This window comes from Balaenoptera acutorostrata, assembly GCF_949987535.1.
Source record: "Balaenoptera acutorostrata chromosome 6 unlocalized genomic scaffold, mBalAcu1.1 SUPER_6_unloc_4, whole genome shotgun sequence".
NCBI lineage: Eukaryota > Metazoa > Chordata > Mammalia > Artiodactyla > Balaenopteridae > Balaenoptera > Balaenoptera acutorostrata.
In genome coordinates, this window is record NW_026645493.1 from 118,275 (window position 1) to 141,952 (window position 23,678).

The 23,678-nt window shown below is 51.1% G+C and overlaps 2 protein-coding genes across 11 annotated transcripts in view; one reads left to right on the top strand and one right to left on the bottom strand.

The window, feature by feature from the left end:
* The window catches only part of LOC130706606 (caspase recruitment domain-containing protein 19-like), a 102,062-nt gene extending 90,534 nt beyond the window's left edge, over nucleotides 1-11,528 (top strand). For 2 of the 9 annotated variants that reach the window (XM_057539286.1, XM_057539287.1), the window contains exons 2-5: nucleotides 7,604-7,746; nucleotides 9,228-9,381; nucleotides 10,587-10,646; nucleotides 10,894-11,528. In XM_057539286.1, coding sequence (XP_057395269.1) covers nucleotides 7,636-7,746; nucleotides 9,228-9,381; nucleotides 10,587-10,646; nucleotides 10,894-11,051 — 483 coding nt within the window. In that variant the 5' untranslated portion in view covers nucleotides 7,604-7,635 and the 3' untranslated portion in view covers nucleotides 11,052-11,528. The other 7 variants (XM_057539290.1, XM_057539289.1, XM_057539288.1 and 4 more) reach the window with 6 other exon arrangements.
* Nucleotides 271-19,079, bottom strand: LOC130706607 (ninjurin-1-like). Of its 2 annotated transcripts, none has more exons than XM_057539295.1 (2): nucleotides 18,629-19,079; nucleotides 271-458 (listed from the first exon to the last, which is right to left on the bottom strand). In XM_057539295.1, the coding sequence occupies exons 1-2, from the start codon at nucleotides 18,819-18,821 to the stop codon at nucleotides 421-423; spliced, it is 231 nt and encodes a 76-aa protein (XP_057395278.1). In that variant the 5' UTR covers nucleotides 18,822-19,079; the 3' UTR covers nucleotides 271-420. The 2 variants fall into 2 exon arrangements, with proteins under 2 accessions (XP_057395278.1, XP_057395276.1); XM_057539293.1 differs by lacking the exon at nucleotides 271-458 and adding an exon at nucleotides 18,306-18,505.
* Nucleotides 19,080-23,678: the final 4,599 nt, after the last annotated feature.

A 23,678-nucleotide genomic window follows, 5' to 3' on the forward strand; every position in this document is an offset into this window, starting at 1 on the left:
AGGTTGATTAGAGAGGCAGAAAATTTAGATGTCTAGAGTTGGCCCCAATACTGTGCCTGGGTCCTGACCTCGATACATCACTCCCTGGCTGGTTGAGGTCTCAGGCAGGTCTTAGATAAGTCTACTCGTTGTGCTTCAGTTTCTTCTTCTGAAAATGGGGGTGGTAGTCATGCTTGTGTAGCAGAGCTGATGGAAGAATGATGATTATCTGTATGCCTAGAGCCCACAGAATGCCCAAGCATGGGGCACACTCCATGAACTATGGCCAGTGTTAACTCTTTAATCAGAGAGGTTGTAGATGCTGAAGCCAGGTGGCCAGGAGGGTCCTGCCTTGTGGTGGTGGCAGGTCTCTCTGCATCCCTGTCCATGGCTTCTTCACCAAGTTGGAGCTGCTGACAAGTCCATTTTCAAGGTTGACTTTCAGAGGCTCGGAGGATCAGAAGTTAGAAATTCATATTCTGGGGGAGAAAAGACCATCCAGGAGGAGGTAGCATCAGGAGAGAGAGATGAGAAAGACAGTCTGTTGAGTTGGCCTCATGGAAGAAACCAGGGAGGAGGCCCCACTTGTTCCACCTCAATGACCCTATTTTTAAAAAATCAACGTTATTGAGGTAGTATTTACTTACAAATACACTCATTTTTAGTGAATAATTCTATAAGTTTTGACTAATGAATGCACCCATGGAACAACTAGCCCAGGCCTAATCAAGACAGAACATTTCTATCACTCCAGAAAGTTCCTTCATGCTCCTTTCCAGGGAACCCCACCCAATCCAAGAATTTATCTGCTTTCTGTGACTCTCATTTTTTTTCTTTAAAATTCAGCTACGGAATTTCCAAAGAGGATTTCTTTTTAATTAATAGATTTTATTTTTAGAACATTTTTAGTTTATAGAAAATTGAGCAGATAGCACAGAGGGTCCCCACACCCCGTTTCCTGTATTATTAACATCTTGCATTTGTGTGGTATGTTTGTTGCACTTAATGAACCAATGTTGATAGAATATTAATAACTTTAGGTATTACTAACTAAAGTCCTTGTGTTGTGTATTGCATGAGTTTTGAAAAATTCGTAATGTCCTGTGTCCACCATTACAGTATCATACAAGTAGTTTTACCTGGCTAAAAATCTGTGCTCTACATATTTATCCCTCCCTCTTCCCTAACCCTTGGCAACCACTGATCTTTTTACTGTTCTCCATAGTTTTGCATTTTCTGGAATATCATATACTTGGGATCATATAGTATATAGCCTTTTCAAATTGGCTTCTTTAACCTTTAGCAAAATGCATTTAAGTTTCCTCCATGTCTTTTTGTGACTTCATAGGTCTTTTTGTGACTTCATAGGTCTTTTTATCACTGAATTATATTCCATTGTAACTTACTAAACTGAACCACAGTTTAATATATTATCCATTCACCTTTATATGTATGTATGTGGTAAAATATACAGAACATAAAATTTACCATTTGAACCATTTCAGTGGCATTAAATACATCCACGATGTTGTGAAGCTGTCACCACTATGCATTTCCAGAACTTTTCATCATCCCAAAGAGAAACTCTGTGCCCATTAAACAATAACTCCCCTTTCTCCCCTACCCCCAGCTCCTGGTAATCACTATTCTACTTTCTGTCTTTAGAATTTGCTTATTCTAGATAGTTCATGTAAGTGGAATCATACAACGTTTGTCCTTTTGTGTCTGACTTATTTCACTTAGCATAACGTTTTCACAGTCATCCATGTTGTCAAATCCATGTTTTAAAATTCCATTCCTTTTTATGGTTGTATAATATTCCATTGTATGTATACCACATTTTGTCTCTCTATTCATCTGTCCGTGGACACTTGGGTTGTTTTTACCTTTTGGCTTTTGTGAATAATGCTACTCTGAACTTGGTGTGCACATACCTGTTTGAGTCTCTGCTTTCAGTTCTTTTGAGTGTGTACCCAGGAATGAAATTGCTGAAGTATTTGTTTAACTTTTTGAGGAATAGCCATACTGTTTTCCGTAGTGACCGCACCATTTTACATGCCCACCAGTAATGCATGAGAGTTCCAGTTTCTCCTCATCCTCATATTCATATTCTCTCTCTCTCCATGTATTTATTTTACCTTAATGTGTATGAAGTGGTTATCTCATTGTAGTTTGATTTGCATTTCCCTAATGACTAGTGATGTTGAGCATCTTTTCATATGCTTAGTAGTCATTTGTACATCTTCTTTGGAGAAATACCTATGCAAGTCTTTTGCTCATTTTTGTATTGGTTACTTTATAGGATTTTTTTTTTATATTCTTTTTCTTTTCTTTCTTTCTTTCTTTACTTATTTATTTTTGGCTGTGTTGGATCTTCATTTCTGTGCGAGGGCTTTCTCTAGTTGCGGCAAGCGGGGGCCACTCTTCATCGCGGTGCGCGGGCCTCTCACTGTCGTGGCCTCTCTTGTTGCGGAGCACAGGCTCCAGACGCACAGGCTCAGTAGTTGTTGCTCACGGGCCTAGTTGCTCCGCGGCATGTGGGATCTTCCCAGACCAGGGCTCGAACCCGTGTCCCCTGCATTTGCAGGCAGATTCCTAACCACTGCACCACCAGCGAAGCCCTATAGGATTTTGTTGTTGTTGTTGCATTGTAGGAGTTCTTTTTATATTCTCTCTCTATATATATTAATGCCTAATCAGATATATGCTTTGCAAATACTTGTCCCATTCTGTGGGTTGTCTTCAGTCTTTTTTTTTCCCCCACTCAAAATAGTGTTTATTTCTGGACTTTCTAGTCTATTACATTGGTCTCTATGTCTGTCCTTATGTCAGTACCACAGTTTTGATTCTTGTAGCTTTATGGTAAATTTTGAAATCAGGAAGTATGAGTCATCCACCTTCTTTCCTTTTCAGGATTGTTTTGGCCATAAAAGTCCTTTGAGATTCCATATGAATTTTAGGATGAAAAACAAAAAACATTTATTGGGGTTTGGATAGGGATTACATTGAATTCCTAGATCACCTTGGGTAGTATTGTCATACTCACAATATTAAGTCTTCCAGCCCATGAACATGGGATGTCTTTCCATTTATGTGTGTCTTTTAAAATTTCTTTCAGCAATGTTTTGTAGATCCAGTGTCCAAGTCTTCCACATCCTTGGTTAAATTTATTTCTAAGTATTTTATTCCTTTTTTTAAGTTTTTTAATCGACATATAGTTAATTTGCAGTGTGTGTTAGTTTCAAGTGTACAGCAAAGAAGTGATTTAGTTATACATATGTACATACATATATATATAGTTTTTTCAGATTCTTTTATGTTATTCGTTATTACACAATACTGAGTATAGTTTCCTGTGCTATGCAGTGGGTCCTTGTTGTTTATCTATTTTATACATGGTAGTGTGTATATGTTAATCCCAGACTCCTAATTTATCCCCCCCATCCCCTTTGGTAACCATAAGTTTTCTATGTCTGTGAGTCTATTTCTGTGTTGTAAATAAGCTCATTTGTGTCATTTTTTTAGATTCCACATGTAACTGATATCGTATGATATTTGTCTTTCTCTGTCTGACTTACTTCACTTAATATGATAATTTCTAGGTCCAACCATATTGCTGCAAATGTCATTATTTCATTCTTTTTCATGGTTGAGTAATATTGTATTGTGTGTGTATATATATATATATATATATACTACATCTTCTTTATTCATTCATCTGTCAGTGGACATTTAGGTTGCTTCCATGTCTTGGCTTTTGTAAATAGTGCTGCTATGAACATTGGGTTGCAAACTAGAGTTTTCTCCAGATATATGCTAAGGAGTAGGATTGCAGGATCATATGGTAACTTTATTTATAGAGTTTGAGAAGGATTGGTATTAGTTCTTTAAATGTTTGGTAGAATTCATCAGTGAAGCCATCTGATTCTGGGCTTTTATTTGTTGAGACCATTTTAACTACTGATTGAATCTCCTTATTAGTAATAGGTCCTTTCAGATTTTCTGTTTCTTCATGATTCAGCTTTGGTAGATTGTGTGTTTTTAGGAATTTGTCCATTTTATCTAGGTTGTCCAATTTGTTGGTATAAATGTCCACAGTATTCTTTTATAATCCTTTTTATTTCTGTAAAATTCATAGTAATATTTCTGATATTAGTAATTTGAATCTCCTCTCTTTTTTCTTTGTTAATCTAGCTAAAGTTTTGCCAATTTTTTTTTTTTTTAAACATCTTTATTGAAGTATATTTGCCTTCAATAGTGTGTTAACATCTGCTTTATAACAAAGTGAATCAGTTATACATATACAATATGTTCCCATTTCTCTTCCCTCTTGCATCTCCCTCCCTAGTTTTGCCAATTTTGTTGATCTTTCTGGAACCAACTTTTGGTTTTGTTTTTCTATTTTTCTATTGTTTTTCTATTTCATTTATCTTCACTCTAATCTTTATCATTTCCATCCTTCTACAAGCTTTGGGTTTAGTTTGCTTTTCCTTTTCTAGTTCCTTAAGATGTAACATTAGGTTATTGATTTGAGATCTTCTATTTTAGTATGTGCATTTACAGCTGTAAATTTTCCTCTCAGTACTGCTTTCACTGCATCCTTTAAATTTTAGGATGCTGTATTTTTATTTTCATTTTTCTCAAGGTATTTTCTGATTTCTCTTGTGATTTCCTCTTTGATGCATTTGTTGTTTAATGTCCACATAATTGTGAATTTTCCACTTTTCCTACTGTTATTGATTTCTAGCTTTATTCCATGTGATCAGAAAAGATCCTTTTATTATGTCAGTCCTTTAAAATATATTAAGACACATTTTATGGTTAACTGTGTTTTGTGGTCTATTTTGGATAATGTTCCCTGTGCACTTGAGAAGAGTGTATATCCTGCCATTGTTGGGGGGAGTGTTGTGTCTATGTCTGTTAGGTATCATTAGTTTATGGGGCTGTTCACATCCTCTATTGCCTTATTGATCTTCTGTCTGGTTATTCTATTATTGAAAAGTGGTCTGTTGAAGTCTCCAGCTATTATCATAAAGCTTTCTATTTCTCCCTTCAATTCTGCCAATGTTTGCTTTAAATATTTTGGGGCTCTGATATTTGGTGCATATATGTTCTAACTTCTTGGTGATTGATCACTTTATTAATATATAATGTACTTCTTTGTCTCATAACAGCTTTTGCCTTAAAGCCTATTTTTTTCTGATATTAGTATAGCAATGTAAATTCTCTTTTGGTTACTATTTGTATGGAATATCTTGTTCCATTCTTTCACCTTCAACCTTTTTCTGTCTTTAGACCTAATGTGAGTCTTTTGAAGACGGTATATAGTTAAATCATGTTTTTTAAATCCTGAGAGGAAAAAATTCATTTTCTCTTCTACTCTTACATACAACGCTTATGTTTCTCAATAATTCTGACACTTCTGGTTATGGAATGTGTGGGTTTTTTCCCCTACCAAGCAATTTTCCAGTTCTTCGGTGGACACCAACTGGGAGTCCTATAATTTAACTCAATTCTGACACCATCTATCCAGAGATAGCGTCAGATCCCATAGGTTAACTTTAGGCTCAGTCCCACGAGATTGCCCCCACTTGAGATTCCAATCGCGACTTTGGTGGACACCAACTGGGAGTCCTATAATTTAATTCAATTCTGACACCATCTATCCAGAGATAGCGTCGGATCCCATAGGTTAACTTTAGACTCAGTCCCACGAGATTGCCCCCACTTGAGATGCCGATCACGAGTCCAGGTGGTCCCCTGTGCTTCTAACTGACTGGCTGTAAATCAGAGTTCCCGTGACCCTCTCCTTGTGACCCTATTTGCTAGAATAGTTCACAGAACTCAGGAAAACACTATTGCCAGTTTGTTACAAAGGATATTTCAAGGATATAAATGAGCATCCGGATGGAAAAGATGCATAGGGCAAAGCATGTGAGAAGCAAAGCATGGAAGCTCCATGCTCCTCCCAGGCAGGCCACCCTCTCAGCACCTCCACATATTCAGTAACTTAGAGTGCTCCAAACCCCGTTTTTGGGGGGGTTTATGCAGGCTTCCTTAGGTAGGCATGACTGATTAAATCACTGGCTACTGGTGATTGATTGAACCTCCAGCCCCTCTCCCCGCCCCAGACATTGCAAGGGGAAGTGAGATGGGGAGGACTGAAAGTTCCACCCCTCGAATTACGTGGTTGGTTCCACTGGCAATCAGCTCCCACCCTGTGGTTATTTAGGGGCTTTCCCAAAATCACCTCATTAATACAAAGTCAGATGAGGTTGGAGAGGGATTGTTATGAGTAACAAAAGCTATCCTTTCACCTTCACAGCTCTCATCACTTAGGAAATTCCTTGGGTTTTAGAAACTGTGTGCCAGGACTTGGGACAAAGACCAAATATGTATTTCTTATTATAAATCACGATACTACAAATCCACTTCGCTAATCTATGTCTTTTGATTAGAGAGTTTAATCCATTTACATTTAAAGTAATTACTGATAAGGGATAACTTGTTTCTGCCTTTTTGCTGTTTGTTTTCTGTCTGTCTCGTAGCTTTTTTTCCTTCATTTCTTCCCTTCCTTCTTTTGTGTTGATTTTCTGTAGTAACACGTTTTGGTTTCCTTTTGTGTATATTCTATGGACATTTTCCTTGTGGTTACCATGAGGATTATACATAATACCCTAAAGTTACAACTATCTAATTTGAATTGATACCAACTTAACTTCAGTCACATACAGAAACTCTCCTCCTATACAGCTCTGCCTGCCCCCCCATCCCCTGGGTCCACCAGGAAACAGGACAAGGTGCCACAGGTAGGTATGGTGGTGCACTTGTTCAGGCAGCTGGTGCTGCAGGAACTTGGGACCCTCCCTCAGAGATTCAGAGATTTCTTTGTCAACTGCCTACCGACCTCTCCCCACCCCTTGCCTTTAAAGACTTGTCATTCTAAGGGACATTCTTAATGGGAAAGATAGTGCAACAGTGATGCTTTAATGGTGATTCTGAAAGAAAAAAACAAAAGAAAAGGCATTCCCCAGCCTCCTGGGCAGCAAGCATGCTGGTCTGCTGTTGGTGGCAGCTTCTCAAGGCCTTGCAGATACACTGTGTCTGGTGGCCATGCCAGCACAGGCCATTCCAAACCCTGTGCTCCTGTCTTTGTGTCTCCTGTCCCCATGACAACAGCGACTGTAGGAGCTTCGAGATCGGGCCTTCTCCAGGCTGCCTGTGCTCTTCCTCGGGCCTGGCTATTTCCAGAGGGCACTGAGGGAGCCCAACAGACAGCAGGTTCTTCGCCCTTCTGAGTTTTTTTTTGCGATAAGCTCTCAGGCATAAAAGATAGGAGCCAGAGGCTCTGCTCTGCTTTTGAGCACTATGAACCTTTATCACTGCACTCACCCACCCCACTTTCTGGCAAGGGTGTTGGCATGACATGGGGGAACTCTGGGCTGTGCGTGAGCTGGGATGTCAGCAGTTGTCCAGGTGCTTACAGCTGGTACACCTCTCGGTCGGCATGGGGACCTTGCTGCGAAGGGTCCCTGCCATGGCTGCATCATGGTGTGTGGGTCTCGCCACCCCCTTTTTGGGCTGAGCTGGCTCATTCCCTCTGTGTTCTCTGCTTCTGTTTCAGAGCAGACCTACTGTGACCGCCTGGTCTAGGACATGCCTTTCCTCACAGGCCTTGGGCGCCTGAGTGAGCAGCAGGTGGACAGGATTATCCTCCAGCTGAACCGCTACTACCCCCAGATCCTCAGCAACAAGGATGCGGAAAAGGTGCCAAGGAACCTGAGGCTGCTTTCCCATCCCTTCCTCTCTGGGCTGGGAGAAGCGGGGGGCAGGACAGCTTGGTGGTGAAAACCTGTCTCCTTAGGGTGACCTTGGGCCCAGAACATCAGCTCTTTGAGCCTTAGTCTCTTTATATGCCATCAGGCCTTCTGGCCCCTTCCAGAAATGCTGGGAGGATCACAGGAGACATGTGATAACATGCCACAACATGAGACAAACCTGGAAGGGGGAACAGGGGGAGTGCTGGGGTGGGAGGGGATCAGGGATACCAGATAGGCCCTACCCAGTGCCATAGGGCTCTTTACTCTGCATCTTCCAAAAGTTCAAAGTGGGCAAACGTTTTGGGTGTAATCTGGCCCATCCTATTCAGGGACACTGGGTGAGAGTGAGTGCTCCTTGCTCGCCCCACCCACTTCTCTGGCTCCCCCGTGGGGCTGGGGTGGGTGCTAGAGACCAGCCCGGGCTTTGGGGTGCAGGACCTGCCTCCCATCTGGGTGACTGAGCGAGTCCTTCTCCTCTTGGAGCTGAGCTTCCTGCCTTGGCACAGAGTAACAGTGCCACGTGCAGGGCTATTTGGAGGGTTGGTGGTCTCTCCTAGGGACAGGTGAGATTGATCCTCAACAGAACTAGAATCAACAGAGACCCTGCTACTGGCCCAGATGCTTCTTAAGTTACAGAAGTAGTACAGTGAGTTAAAAAGTAGGGGCTCAAATTTATATCTTGTCATTAAAAGTTGAATACACATTCATTGTAAAAAACAATTTGAAAAGCTCAGATGTTTACATGAGAAAAAGGAAACTCCACACACAAAACTACAGTTCCTTTCCTCATAGGTACCCATGGCTTCTGCTGCACATCTGCCTTTGCTTTGCAGCTTCTGTACCTTTGTGGTTTGATTCTAGTTCCTTGTAGCATGGTACACCACCACCAGGTGGCAGCACCGAGCCATAGCCTCCAGGTTCTGGGGGTCAATGCCAAGTACCCTGTCCATTGACCTTTACAACCACATATTTTTCAGTCAACCACATCAAAAAAGCCACCCTTTTTTTCTCCTTAATCCTTGATTTATTTTTTAAAACTTGAATCACATTCCTGTAGAGTGTAAACCACTAGAAATTATCATTACCTCAGAGATTCCCTGTAATGACCCTACCATGTGGGTTTATTATTCCCTTTTTACAAATGGGAAAACCAAGTCAGCAAGCCACTAAATGTCCACACTTGGAATAATGTCACCGCCATCTTTCTTGCTGACCTGTCCTGGCCTCCAGTGGGAGTGCAAGGCTTAGTGGCCATGCAGCACAGTCTTGGGTGCCACATGGGAGTGCATGAGGCTGTGGTAGCAATTGCTGCCTCCCCGTGGGTGTTCCAAGCACCTAGATGGTATCACAGCCATTGAGGAAGCTGGGGCTGGGTGCTGAGCCCAGAGTCCTCCAGCCTGACCTGTCTTGTGCCCCTTCCTCCTCCAGTTCCGGAACCCCAAGGTATCTCTGCGAGTACGTCTCTGCGACCTCTTGGGCCACCTGCAGCGGAGCGGTGAGCGGGACTGCCAGGAGTTCTACCGGGCCCTGTACATCCATGCCCAGCCCCTGCACAGCTGCCTGCCCAGCCGGCACACCCTGCGTAAGTGCGTGTCCCAGTCCCCAGGCCTCGGCATCTTCTTGTTCAGCCCTTCTCCAGAGACTGCCCTCTGGTTGCATCTTGTGTGGCCCTCAGAGTATTTCAGACAATATAGATATTTCTGTCTCCACGTCTCCCTCTCTCTGTCTCTCTGTCCCTCTGTCCCTCTGTCTCCCTTTTTCTTGTGCCAATTTGTACACAAAAGGTAGCATCTCTTGCATGCAGCTCTGCCTTTCCCTCTGTAATCTAATGAATCTGGGAACCCTTACACTTCTGATCAGAAATAGCTCGCAGCTGAAGGCTGTACCAGCCTTGAGTGAACTGACCCCCCCAACCCCCACGACGCAGGTTGCGTCCACTTTTGCCCAGGTAGATCCTCATGGCATGGCTGTTTCTGTAGAACAGTTTCTAACACAGATGGCTGGTCCAAGACACATGTGTTTTGGTTTAGAAGGTCTGGCCTGTGGGCCCGGGAGGCTTGTGAGCCCCGAGGGATCCTCTGAGCTGCCAGGTTGGGTGCAGGGAAGGTACAAGCGGGGATGGCAGCTCAGTCCTGAGGCCTCTGCACCCAGGTCCCCAGGAGGAGTGGCTACTGTCCCTCAGTCCTCGGATGAGAGGCTGCAGGCCGGGAGGGAAGAGGTGGCTCAGCTCAGGCCACTCAGCTGGACCTGGGGCCAGTGTCTTTGGCCCCAAGGACAGGCTGGCAGGACTGAGCCCTGAGCGCCAGCATGGGACGATCCTGTCACCACAGCTGTCAGGACCCCACAGCCCTGCCTGGAGTCAAGTACCTACCAGGGTGCCCTCAGGGCTGTCTGGCAGCTGGCTGGTTAGGGGGAGCCCCAGTGGGGTCTGGGGAAAGAGAAAGAGCGCCCTGCCCTCACATCAACATCATCAGACTTTGGACAGGCAGGTGTTTGCGCTGTGTTTGGTGCCTTGTGGTTGCCACGGAACAGTGAACCCCCTACTCCATGGTCCTCAAGTTCTCATGAAGTGGACAAAAGGAGAAGACACAAAACTGTGCAGGGTTCCCTCCCTGGCGCTGACTCCCCCCAAACACAGCCTGGAGGGCTTAGCGCCGGTACAACCTGAGAAGCCTGGGTGGTCTGGGGGAGGGGGCTCGACAGCCCCCTTGGTTTCCCGAGGGCGGGGCAACCACCTTACCCTCTGGCCCAGCCACGACTAACTGCACCCTGTGATTTTGTTTCCAGAGAACTCAGATTGCACAGAGCTAGACTCGGGCACCGCAAGCCGTGAGCTCAGTGACAGGGGTAACCGCCTCCCATGTCCCTTCTCTCTGTTCCCCGACCCAGGGCTCCATCTCTGCCTCGGGGGCTTCTCCATTCCAAGTCGGGTTCTGTTCCTGGCTTCCTGTTGGACAGACCCCCTCAGGGTGCTTACTGGGGACGTCCCTGCCCAGCTGACCACAGCACAGGGTGTGAGCCTGTCTCTCGAGGCCTCTGGACCCCTCCCCGCCCTCCTGGGCTCGGGGAGCTGCTCACGTGCATTTCTCCCCAGGACCCGTGGCCTTCCTGACCTGTCTCGGCCTGGCCGCAGGGCTGGCACTCCTCGTCTACTGCTGCCCCCCAGATGGGTGCTGCCTGGCCAAGCCTCAGCCCAGTCCTCTCCAGACCATGGGGCAGAGCCCTGCCGGATGGACGGAGGCCTACACCTGAGGCCCCCTACTTGTGGCCCAGCGTGGCAGCCCTGCGGTTCCTTTCCTGCCATGCTGACCTTGTCAAGGTCCTGTGTGGGGAGCCAGTGGCAAGCAGGCCCACTCGGCATGGGGACCCCACATCACTCAGGTGTGGGGCTAGCAATGCCATGAGGCTGAGAGAAGGCGCCTTCTCGATGGGTTCTGAGACCCCCTTGTCTTCCAGACCCCAAGGTGCTGCCAGGGGCCCAGCGTGTCCTGGGCTTCTCCCCTGTCATCGTCGACAGGCACGTCAGCCGCTTCCTGCTGACCTTCCTCACAGATGACCTGGGGGGGCTCTGACCAATCCCAGCCCTGCCCGCCTGGCTGCTTGCTGCCCTGGGGCTGGCAGGCTTTTCTAAGTGTTTACGTTTCACTGTTTATAACTTATGTAACAAGCACTTTACCTTCACTGTACAGAGGTGCTCAACAATATTAAACGTTTGAGTCTTATCCCTTCTCTCAGGAGTGTTTTCTAGATGATACCAACACAAGACATGACAGCATGTCTAGCTGGGGCTGACCCTGTGGGCTCTTGGCTTCCCGAGTCCAACCCAAGACCCAGGTCCTGCTCAGGCCGCCTTCTCAGACCCCTGTGGGCCTGGGCCTCACCCCTCCATGTGGGCTACCTGCCCCAGATGACCCCTGCTGTGTCCCCCAGTGCCCACGTCCAGATATCCCCCGCCACGTGTTCCCTTCCCTCCCTCCCTGGCCGCCTTCCACTGCTTCTCTCCAGAACTCCCTACCTTGAACCCCTCGTGCCATCCCCTGCCTGGGTGTTGTTGGTCCCCACACCTGCCCCTGCCCATCTTCCCTCCTTCCCTAGCCCTCAGCCCCAGGTGGCGAGGAGGGACAGGGCCCACTGGGCTGCTCTGTTACCCGAGCCCTGGGCCATGGAGGGGCGCCAGCCAAATGCCTCACGATACCTAGTACCAGCATGTGTTAATTTGATTCCTCTTAGCAGCCCCAGGAGGTGGGCTGCTGCCCCTGCTTTCCTGATGAAGAATCTAAGACTGAAAGGAGAGATCACTCAGCCAGGAGAGGGGGGCCCAGTGCATGAGAGGCTCCACCACCGTCTTCATTCCCTTCCTGTGACATGTCCCAAGGAGATACCCCCTCCCCCATCATCCCCCTTGTCTCTGTCCAGTCACCAGAGCCAACACCCAGCTCCTGGGCCCTCGAGGCCCCGCAGACTACTATCCTGGAAATGGAGCCCCTCCCCCCTGGGAGGCGATGACCTGCGCTTGGCGGGTCTGGGGAGGGTTCAGTTGACACGGATGTGGTCAGAGCCTAGAAATAAGTACGAAGTCTTGTCCCTGATCCCAGGTGGAGAGGAGGTTGAGACAGAAAAAAAAGAGTCCACAAAAACTTCTAGAACTTTTAGAGATGAAAAATGTAATTGTGCCATCTGAAGTCTTGGGCTCTGGCTCCTCACACCTTCCCCCAACAGCCTGGGGTTTGGCCATACCCAGCACCTTGTCCTCCTCAGAGCTGAGCCCCTGTATTTGTCTTGGGGACATGGGCCTGTCCCCTTGACCAGGGTGTTTGTACCTATCTGTCTCACCTGCCGGCCTCAGGCGTAGGATCTCGTCATGGAAATGTCCCTCGTGGACACAAGAGGGTGAGTGTACATGTCCAAGAGGGTGCTCTGCCTTTGGCTCTGGGGGCCCTGTGAGCCAAGTCCCCAGTGCCTACTACCCTCCTGCAGGCTGTGGTTGTCTGGCACCTGTCTTTTATGTGGACCCCTGTCACCACCCTCATTACTGATGAGGAAGCTGAAGCTCAGAGCCCAGGACCACACAGCTGCCAAGAGTGCCCTCCCCACGCGCGTGCACGTGCACACACAGGCTTACACACATACACGAAAAGTGTGCACATGTACACGTGCACAATGCTCAGAGACACACGTGCACCGCACTAGCCATGGGCTGCCGGGGCCTGGGCCTGGCCCCTGATGGGTTCCTCTCCCCATTGCCCCCATCCCGTCAGCTCCTCCCTCTCCAGCCTCTTTGGGGAAACAGAAGTATGTTTGTCAACCCAAGAATCATCATGAGCTTGCATTTTCCATAGGGGGTTTCTGGAGGAACCCACAGCCTGACTCCAGGAATGACGCTACCATTGGGCCCCCAGGAAGGGTTCCACTCCCAGGTTTTAGCCTCTCAGGGCATGTGGGAAGGAGACAAGATGGGAGGCAGAGGAATCAGCTTCAGGACATGGTCTCTGGCTGATTCATTCAGCCAGCTTGTGGGCTAGTTCACTCATTTGCATGCCCAGCCATTAAAGTGAGGGCCAGGGCAAGGGAGAGCCAGGCATAAGAGCTCTCCTTTCTACCCTGAAGCCCGGGACAGTGCAGCTTCCCACTCGCTCCTCCACCTCTGCACTGCAGGCTGTGGGTGTGTGTCTCCAAATTCTGAGCCTTAGTTTACCCATCTGTAAAAAGGGACACAACCTTGGGACCCCTCCTTGAGCATGGTTATCCTGAGCTGGATAGCACTGCTCCAAGTACTGTTCTCTGGAAATTGCTTCATGAATTTACCACTTTGCTGGAAGGCACAGCTAATGCATGTTCTCTCTGGGACAGACTCCCATTGGGTGAAAGGAGTGCAGTGGCCAGTGGTCAGCGGGGAGGACACAGGTGCCGCCCTGAGCTGAATGGGCTGAACGGATCCCCCAATGGCTGTGAAGGTTCCTCTTGATCTTGTTCAGAGTCCAGGGTTAGGGATGCGGTGAACGTGCCCACTCCCTTCCAGCCTCAGGGCTGTGAACGTGCACCGCCGCACTCCAGATCTCTTGCAGACAGATCCCCATGTAAACTGGCTCTTATTGCAGCAGAGACTGACTGGAGGCCACCTTCCCGGTTGGCCAGCCAGACCAGGGGACTAGTCCCTGCACCTGCTCTGGACTCTGAGCTCAGAAGGTGGCAGGGGTTCTCGAGGTCAGCAGACTCCTGAGGCCCAGCCCAGCATGTCCTGTCCAGTCTGCAGCCCCTCCACCCATTGTGAGCGAGCGAGATTGTGATTCCGAGGGTAATTGCTTCCTGGGCAGATGCCTGGGGTATTTTTGATGCTTGTCCTGCTCTCTGACAGACACGCTTGGGTAAAAGTGACACATGCCCGGTGAAAGTGACAGACACAACTAGGTAAAGGGCACTACTGGGTGAAGGTGACAGACGCCTGACTGTAGGTGATAGAGCCATCTGGGCAAAAGTAAATGAGACCACTGTGGCCCCGCAGGCCTGTGGCAGGGAAGGCCTGGGTACTGTCCACCCCCTGAGACCTGTGAGGCCCTGTGGCAGGGTTCCATCCCCTGAGCGAGGGGCAGTGAGTGCCTGTCCCAGGTCTCAGGACCCGTCTGGTGAGCTGTGATAGTCCAGGACACCTATTCCCTTGGCTCGAGCTGGGCTACTTCTTGAGACTGCTGACTTTCTCCTTCCATCCATGACCTACCAAGGCCTTGCCCTGGAGGTCCAAAGCAGCCCCCGAGCTCAGGCTGTTCTTGGACCCTTCCGTGGATCCCTGCCTCAACGGCCCCTTCCCCGACTGTGCCTGGACTCCATGCCTGCAGCTGAAGTCTGCAACAACAGCCCAGACCAGCAGCCAGGCCCCTCTCCCATCTGCCTGCCCCTGGCTGGTCGCTGCCATGCAATGCCTCCACTCCTGGGCTGGGACTGAGGGAGGTAGAACAATGGGGCATCCATGTCTAGGCACAGTACCTCCCTGCATGAGGCCATGCCCTGCCAACCACCTTGTCAGTCAGTGACCATGACCTGGAATGAATTAAGTTCATCAGGGTGTGAAAGACACCATGGGCCACCATCTCCCCTGCTGGCCCCCTGACCCTCTGTCCCCTGTCCCCACCTCCATAGCTCAACAACTGGAACTGCCCATGATCCAAGCCTCTGCACCTTTGCACATGCTATTCCCTCGGCTGGAACACTCTTCACTAACCATCCGCCCTCCACCCCCCATCTACTCAACCTGGGTCTTTGGTAAAATGCCATCTCCACCAGGAAAGTCCCCCCAAAACTCTAGTAAGAAAAGAGTAGTTCCTCATCCTGGCTACCACAGTGCTGGGATGCCTCCCATCTCCAGTCTGCCTGGGGTGGGGAAGAACTCCCATGTGTAGGGAGAGGAATGAGGGAGGGTGTGAGGAGGATGGGAGGGACGGAAGTGATGCGGGCATTTGGGAGAAGTGTGTCTGTGAAGAAGAAGGCGTGTGTGTGAAGAGTAGTGGTCCTGTGATGGAGGGAGTTAGGGCCCTAGATACTCTTGCCAGCAGTGATGTGGTTCAGGCCGGATGAGGTCACAGGACGGGGTGGTTTGTGGAACCAGAAATGCAACTGCAATTTGCACAATGCAGGGTTTCCCTCTGGGGGGAGGACACAGGGTCCAGGTGGGGGTGCTGACACTGTTGGAATCCGGGGTTGTTATATCCAGTTCTCGCCAGGTCAGTGCTTTGGGGACTATCTCAGAGAAGATACTGCTCACCCTGTGCCCCCAAAACCTCTGCATAAACCCCAGGCCTGACCAAGCCCTGGGTCAGGTCCCTGCTGTCTGGGCTCTGGGACCCCAGTCTTGTAGACTGGATGGGGGTTTGGGAGCACGGAGCAGGGGCCCTTCCTCATCGCTGGCCATGTGGCAGCTGGGACCTCAATTCTTATTCCACCTAGAGGCAGGACTGGTGCCCCATCTCCCCTCTGAGGACACCAAGGGCTGGGGCAGGGCCTGGGGGGCATTGTTGCCATGGGGCATCTTCCCTGGGCCACACACAGATCCAGCAGCTTAGCTTAGTTTCCCCTGAAATAAATACTTGAGAGAAAAGGAAGAAAACTGTTAAAACATTCAGCTCCTTGATTTTTATAAATAATGTGGTGAGAAAAGAGGAATTAAGTTCAATTAAAGGCAGGTGGGAGAGAAGGCACCTAAGAGGGGAGGGAAATGGGTAGGTGGGTGTGGCAGGTGTGGGAAGGAGGAATGACCCAATCCTGCAGCAAAAGTCCACCTTCTTGGTCCACTGGCCCCCATCCCATCCTGGCCTACCTTCCTCAGAGCCCCCTGACTCACCCTGTCCTCCCCCCACCCAGGTCAAGTGGGCCATGGCCTTGAAGGGTGGACAGTGGGGATGGAGAGTCAGGGAAGGAGAACGTGTAGAGTGAAACGGACCTAGAATACTCCCAGGGTTTGAGCCAGGTGGGAATAAACTGTGGTGTCCTCAGACACATGCAGGGGACATGAGAAATGAGGAGACAAGAACAAGGGTTCCTGGAGGGACAGAGGGGTCCTGTTTGGGCTTCCACTGGCACAGAGCTACTTCCTCATCTGGTGACTCTGCCAGGGGTGACCTGGGGATGACTCATCTATCCCTACCCCTATCTATCATCTATCTATCTATCTATCTATCATCTATCTATCTATATCTATCTATCTATCATCTATCATCTATCTATCATCTATCCATCTGTCCATCAATCTATCATCTTTTCGTCATCCATCCATCAGCCATCATCTCTCTATCTTTTACAGTAAGAAGGTTAAGCACACAGTCCCCCCAGAGCTTGCTCAACAAGCTCTGCATGACTGCCCCCTCCGCTGCACTGACCACCCCACACTCCTTCAAAGCCAGCCCCAGCTCACGTGGCCTCAGGGCTCGTGCACCACAGCCTGTCTTTTCCTGGGGCTCCCTCCCGGTCCTGGGTCCTAGAGCATCGGTCTTGAGAGCTCCCCAGCTCTCGACTTCCCTGTGTGTCCCTCTGTGGAGTCCTCCAACTTGGCACATATGTTTCCTTGTTTCTTACTCCTTAAGGGTCTCTGCCATCCCCAGGGAGGGCAGAGAAGTGTCCCCGGGTGGGGCAGCTGCATGGTAGGGCAGAGGGGGTAGTTAACAAGCAGTGGATGTGCTAGGGTCTAGGAGGACTCCCTGAGGGTTGTCACACCCCCTGGGTCTGGCTTGGCCCTGACTCGCTCTCTGGGCCTCGGTTTTCTGTCCATCCCTTGGCCACTGTGACACATGCACAAGGCTCGGAACTCGAGGAGGAGTGAATCTATTGCAGATATTTACTAAGTACCTACTGTATGTCAGACACAGTGCTGGGGACATAGGCTGTGGGTGGTTGCAACCGGTGGGAGAGCCAGGTCAGACCAAATAGAAGTGCAAGTATGAGTAGGGGTCCACCTCCTCCCCCAGCTCAGGCAGAGCTCCCTCAGCCTTCAGGGAGTTGGTGGGCAGGACCCTCCTTCTCAGGGAGCAGCCCTGGTCTTGGGCCAGACGGTGCAAGGGTAGTCAGGGCTCAGATATGGGCCCCAGGGGGACACTGTGGGCAGTGACGCTAGCCAATGGCACCAAAGGCAGAGTAAACCCAAATGGCCCACCATGACAGTGACCAGCAGTGGTAGTCAGGAGGGCCAGTGGGGAAGACCTCAGGGCACAGCCCTGACCCTAGAGGGCAGCAGCACATGCCATGGACCTGAGACAGGAATACATCTGGAGTGAGGGTCAGGGGGCCGGAACTGTAGAGACATGAGCCTGGGTGCTGGTGGGTGGGCAGGTGGGGGGCTGTCATGTGTACCTGTTGTGGGAGCAGCTGGGGCAGGGGCTGTAGGGGGCTGGGATGCACAGACCCACCCTCTGTCATGCCCTGTCCCCAATGCCCCTAGCACCCGTGGAGGCCAGCCTGGCTTGGTGACCAGGGACCCAGTCTAGCCATCTGGGGCTTAACCTCTGGCCACATCTGGGCCAGCTTCCTGTCCTGGCCAAAGGAGGAACTAGGCCATCTGTTGGCCACGTCCATGGTCCACACAGGCTGGCATCCGTCTGGTATGGCTGCCAGCCAGCCCACACCACAGGCCACAGACTGCTTCAGGCTACACCAGGCATGTAGGGCTGGGCAGCATCCACTTGTGCTGGGCCCTGGGCAGGGCTGGACCTGGGGGCATGGGCCCGGACACCATTCTGGACCCACCATGAGGGCCAGGTGGTAGGGGAGGTTCACAGCCGGGAGCCTGACCTCTGCTGCTTCCTGGCAATAACAAGACAGCCAAGGTAAGATGTGCTCATAGTGAGCGGCAGGAGGGGTGGTCCTCTGTACCACTTGCTCCCAGGGCCCAGCCACCTGCACAGCTCTGCATCTGACCCCTCTGGCTGGGGTGGCCCCAGGTTCATTGGATCCTCTGGGAACATGTGTCCACCCACTGCCTACCTGCTGGTCTTGCTTCTTCATGGACCTCATCCCATGTGTGGATCACCTTTAAAAACCTTCTTTATGGGACATTCAGACACTCAGAAGAGCAGAGAGTGGTTATGACATTTTCCTGTGTCCTCAGCTTGGGTGAGTGGAAAGATGGAGACATGGGGGTCCCTCTGGGGGCCACGATGGGAGCTACATTTTGGACCACGTGCCTAGTGAGAAGGGCCGGGGCCTCCTTGCAGCTCTGTGAGGGCCTGGAAAACACTCAGTGGGGTAAGTGACGCATCCCAGGGTGCGTGCAGGCAGAATCAGCTGACCGTGGGGCAGGGGTACCCCAGGGCCCTCCCACTGCTGGGGCCCCCTGCCCAGGCACGCACCAAGGAAGATGAGCAGCACGCCCACACCAATCTGCAGCATGAGGGAGATGGAGATGAGGACCACCAGGGGGATGAAGAAGGCGAAGCCAGGGCCCTGCTCGATGACAGCCTTCAGCTGGGAGGCGTTGGCCAACAGCAGTGCGATGTCCAGCATGCTCTCTGCCGCACTCTTCTTATTGGCATAATGGTTCATGTTGATGGGCCGGTTCCTGCCCCAGCGGGGTGCCTGCAGGGAGGGGGGTGGTCAGCCCGGGCTCTGTGGCAGGGGGCTGCAGGCCTGGGCCCACCCTGGTGTCCGCCCCTTTGAGCCTGGTCTCCTTCCCAGGGATGTGGGGGTTGATCGGATCAGCAGGTGAGGGCCCAGATGAGGGCTCGAAAGGGAAGTGCTTATTAATAGAACAAGAGGCCCAGAGAAGGCTGTGCAGCCCCTGCAAGACCCACCCTACGAATCAAGTCCTGGAAGAGAAAGGAAACAAAACACAACCTTAGCACACACCCTGGTTTTAGATGGGAAAATGCCGCCAATTGTCTGCCTGCCATGGGCGGGGCCGTCTGGTAGCCTTCCCTGCGTGCCCCTGCCTGCCCTCCTTTCCAGGAGGTGATTGGTGCCAGGGCGGGAAATGACGTGACGGCAGCTGGATCCCAGATTCCTGCATACTCGCCCAGACCTGCAACAAGTCTTCCTGGGATGGCCGATCCACCCAGGCCATCTCCCAGCTGTGCAGTCACACAGCAGGTGCTCAATAGATGCCTCTGCATTCTACAATGCAACTGAGCTCAGCTTCTTCCTTAATTTTTATTAAAAAAAATTTTAAAACCACTTTTCTGCGGTGTGATTGACACAGAAAAAGCTGTACATAATAAATGTGAACAACTTGAAGAGTTTGGAGCTAAATGTGTACCGTGACACCATCACCACATCCAGGCCACCACACATCCAGAGTCTTCTCCTGACCCTTTATTATTAGTATTTGTGATAATACTAATATCACCCTTAGAGTGCTGTACTGGTCACGACATGCTGCACAGTCGACCTCCAGGGCTCATTCTGCCTTCACGTTCACGTTGATAAAACAGGAACACAAGTTCTGATACCTCTTCCCTCACTTCTGCCTGAGAACATCCCCAGTCCTCAAGGCCAGGGCCCCTGTCACTCCCAAGTGCCCTCCATGCCCCAAGGCCCCACCCAGAGCTGACTCCCCCTGTTGGATAGGCTCTTCTCTCCTGGGGCAGGAGTGGGGAGGGTAGTTAGGCAGGAGAAGGCCTGCCTCCAAGGCTGGAGTCCAGGCCACAAAGACCCCTCCCAGGACTGGAGTTTACCTCTTGGGGCGGCTGTTTCACTTGAAGCCAGCTCTAAGCTGCCAGGCCTCCTCTTTGTATCCAGCCCATCTGCCCTCCTCAAGCTGCCCCTGGCCAGGCCCCTCCCCAACCTCCCAGGACAAACCTGTACCCCTCAGCCCTGGCCACTTGTCCACAGGAATCCCTGAGCCACTAGGCCTCCTGGGGCCATTCAGATCTTGTTTCTAGAGTCATGAAAGATGCAGGGATGGGAGGTGGGGGTTCTGGGGAGGGCAAGCCTCTACTTTCTGCAGCTGGAGATATTTCACCATGGAAATTACAGAACTACAGAAGGGCGGGGTCTTCATTTTTCCATTATGTCTTTTAAATTTAATCTAGAATAACATGCCCAGGAGGGAGGATGGGAAAGTAGGTGGCTCTGCTATGTCCTGCTTTCCCTCAGTGTCAGTTGTTCTTAAGTAGCAAATCCACTTGGTTTAAAATTCTAGACCCAAGAGCCCCCAAGGAAAGCCTCCTCCGCTGGACCCAGGGCCCTGGCCTACTCTTTGGGAAATTCCATGTGCAGCCTGGGGTCTCCTCTTTCTTTCTTCAAGTCTCCCCTTTGCCTCTCCATGCCAGGCCTACAGCTGCACTCACATCTGGGTGGGCCACACCCCCAGACCAAGAACACCCAAGGCACACCACTCCTCCCCAGGGTCTGTGCCCCACCCCCCTCAAAAGCACCAGGCTGTCTCCCAGCTCTGCTCTTGCAAAGCGGCCCAGCTGGCCATGCTTCGCCATGTGTGTGCTCCTCTGGGTGCGGGCATCCTGGAGACACTGGCCCGCTGGCCATGTGCCCCTATGTTTCATAAACCAGAAGTGCCAAAATGTCTTCCACACACACGTAAGTACCTAATACACATCTCAAGCACAATACATATATGTGTGTAAGCATACACAAACATGTAGACACAGTACACATGCACAAACACACATGAGCACACATGCACACACACGTATACATACATGTACACACACATATACAATACATATGTATATATGCTTTAACAAACACACATACACACACATATGTACACATCCAGGCTAACTGTGGAGGCTTCTGAGGAGGAGGGAGAATTCTTTTTTATTCTGAGCTCTCTTGAACTGTTTAAATATTTTATGCCCATGCAGCCACGTGCACATTCAAATACAGAATGACACCATCAGCAGCAGTGCCCCCAGAACAGGGCGCCTGTGCCCCGCTCTTCTCCACCTTGGGTGCCCAGGGCACAGTCCATCATCTTACTCACCCTTTAGCTAGGTGCTTTCCTCCAGGGAGTTCCCCCCTGTCCTCACACTCCACTTACCAAGGGTAAACTGAGGCTATATGGGGAGGAACCCTGCCCAAAGCCAATGGCAAGTGAGGGTTGCACTGGGATTTGAACCCAGGTCCCAGGGCTCAGAAGCCCTGAGAGCTGACACCACAGTCCCCTTGGGCCCTGCAGTGGGGGTCTGGGGTCTGGGTCACCTGTGAGCCTGAGTGCTCAGAAGTCCCCAGCCCCTGGCTCTAGCTGAGTGACCTCAGGATAGCCAGCCCCCTCTGGGGTTCAGTCTCCCATGTGTGCAACAGGGCCACGGAGCAAACATGCCGGGAGGTTCTGGGGGGTCTGGCCACTGTCTCAGGGCCCCAGTTAGCAAGCAAGGGCCCCAGGCCATGTGCCCCTCCTGATACAGGGCACTTCCTGCCCATATGGCCATCTGCTTCCTGTTCAACCTGTGCAGTGATAAGGAGCGCTGGCCAGAGGCTGCAGGCCAGGGGGCTGGTGGGGGGAGCTCTGGTCAAGCCCCAGTTCACTATAGCCTGGCAGTGTAGCCTTGACAACATGCTCCCCCTCACTGGGCTTTAGCTTCCCCATTTGTACACCCCAGGCCACAGTCTGGGAAGCTCTACAACCCAAGTGCCCCCACTAACACTGAGAAAGAGCACTGTTCTCCCATTCTACAGAGTGGGAGACTAAGGCTCAGGGGGGCTCACCCAGGGCCACTGTGAGGGAGGGGCAGATCAGAATTGGAACCAGCCTGTCCACCTCAGAGCTTAGGGCCACCCAGGACATGGCACAGCTTCATGTCCACCCTGGTCAGGGGGCCCAGGAGGTTTGTGCGGTAGGGGCTTGGGTGGGGAGGAGGCTGCAGGGCTGATCCGCTTCTCCCATGCCTGACCTTGGTGTCCTAGGCCTTCTGCGGAGGGAGGGGCTTTGAGCTGTGGAGGGAGCTCTGGGCCCTAGAGGTGACTGCTGCACAGGTGAATCCCAGGGAGGCTGCTATCTTGAGAAGGTCAAGGGCTGGGGGGGCGGTCAGAGCCCACCTCTCACAGGTGCGGAGCTCTATGGGCCTGGACAGGCCACCTGCCCACCCAGCTGCCAGGAGCCATGCTGGGACCCTCTCACCGAGACCCCTGCCCATGACCTGGGCAGTGCAGGGAACAAATACCCAGTTTAACGTGTCCCTAGGGCCAAGAGGACTTCCCTGAAACCTCAAAGGCATCCCAGAAGCTGAGTAAGCTCGGGGCTGCCAGACTTTTTCCCCTAAAAGCCAGGAAGGAGCCTGTGGGGAGGGAGCTGGCTTTGGCAGTGGTGCCCACAGGGCTGGCTCCTTGAGCCCACTTTCTGTGGACAGAGGGTCTCATCCCAGCCATTGGTAGGCAGCTCGCAGGGACCCAGGCCACCTGGCCCAGGGGCACACTGCTGGGCAACCTCAGCTTGGACAGGGAGGGGAGTTGGGACAGAAGCAGGATTCAAAGCAGATCTGTGGTACTCAGAGAACCCAGTTTCAGCACAATGCATCCTCCAGTCCACCCTGGGCTTGGATGGGCTGCCCATGGCCTCCGGCTGGGCCCAGGAGGTCTGGCCCACCCCCAGCCTCCTGCCTGTACACTCTCTGCTCCCCTGGGAGACAAGGGCAGGCCAGGGCCGTGGCCCACTGAACCCCTGCAGGACCCCTCAGGGTTTTGCTTATGGACTTCCTCCAATCCTGCCTGCCCCAATTCTGCCACTGACTCCAAACCCCATGTACAAGTATGGAACAAGGAGCCCACATGGGAATTCCTGCCCACGCTCCCAGAGCCCAATTTCACATCTGTAGAACCAAGCTCCCAACAAATCTATGAGGCTCATCAGCTACCCTGGGAGGAGCTGGGGTGCAGGCCTTCCATCAGCACCTATCTTTTATCATCCCCATATCCTGCCACACCACGGACCAACAGAGTGACTGGTCTGTGCCTCGGTTTCCTCATCTATAAAATGGGCACATAAGGGGGAGTGAATGAAGGGCTCAGAGGCCCAGTGGCTGGTCAGAGCACAGCTGGTGCAGGGCAGGACTGGATGTTCCACTTCCTCGCCACCCAGGCCTCACCACTTTGAAAGGTTACCTCCCAAACGAACTGTACCAATTTGTAATTAATTCCATTTAAAAAATCCATAACAAGGAAGAGAAAGTACTAGTCCCAGAAAATGCATGAGCTGAGTGAGACCCAGGGTGCACTGGAGGTCCAGCTCCAGATGCTGGGCTGTCGCAGCCACTCCTGCATAAGGCCCCTCCCCTTGGGCTCAGTGGGCAACAGTGGATGTGCGGGCTCTGGTGTCCTTGCTTCTGGTTGGGACCTGAGAACTGACTGAGTAGGATCTGTTGGGGCCTGGGGTGTCCCTTGTCTGACCCACCAGTGCGGGGCATAAGCTGTTATTGTGGCCACTGCCTGGACTCAGCATGAAGGCAC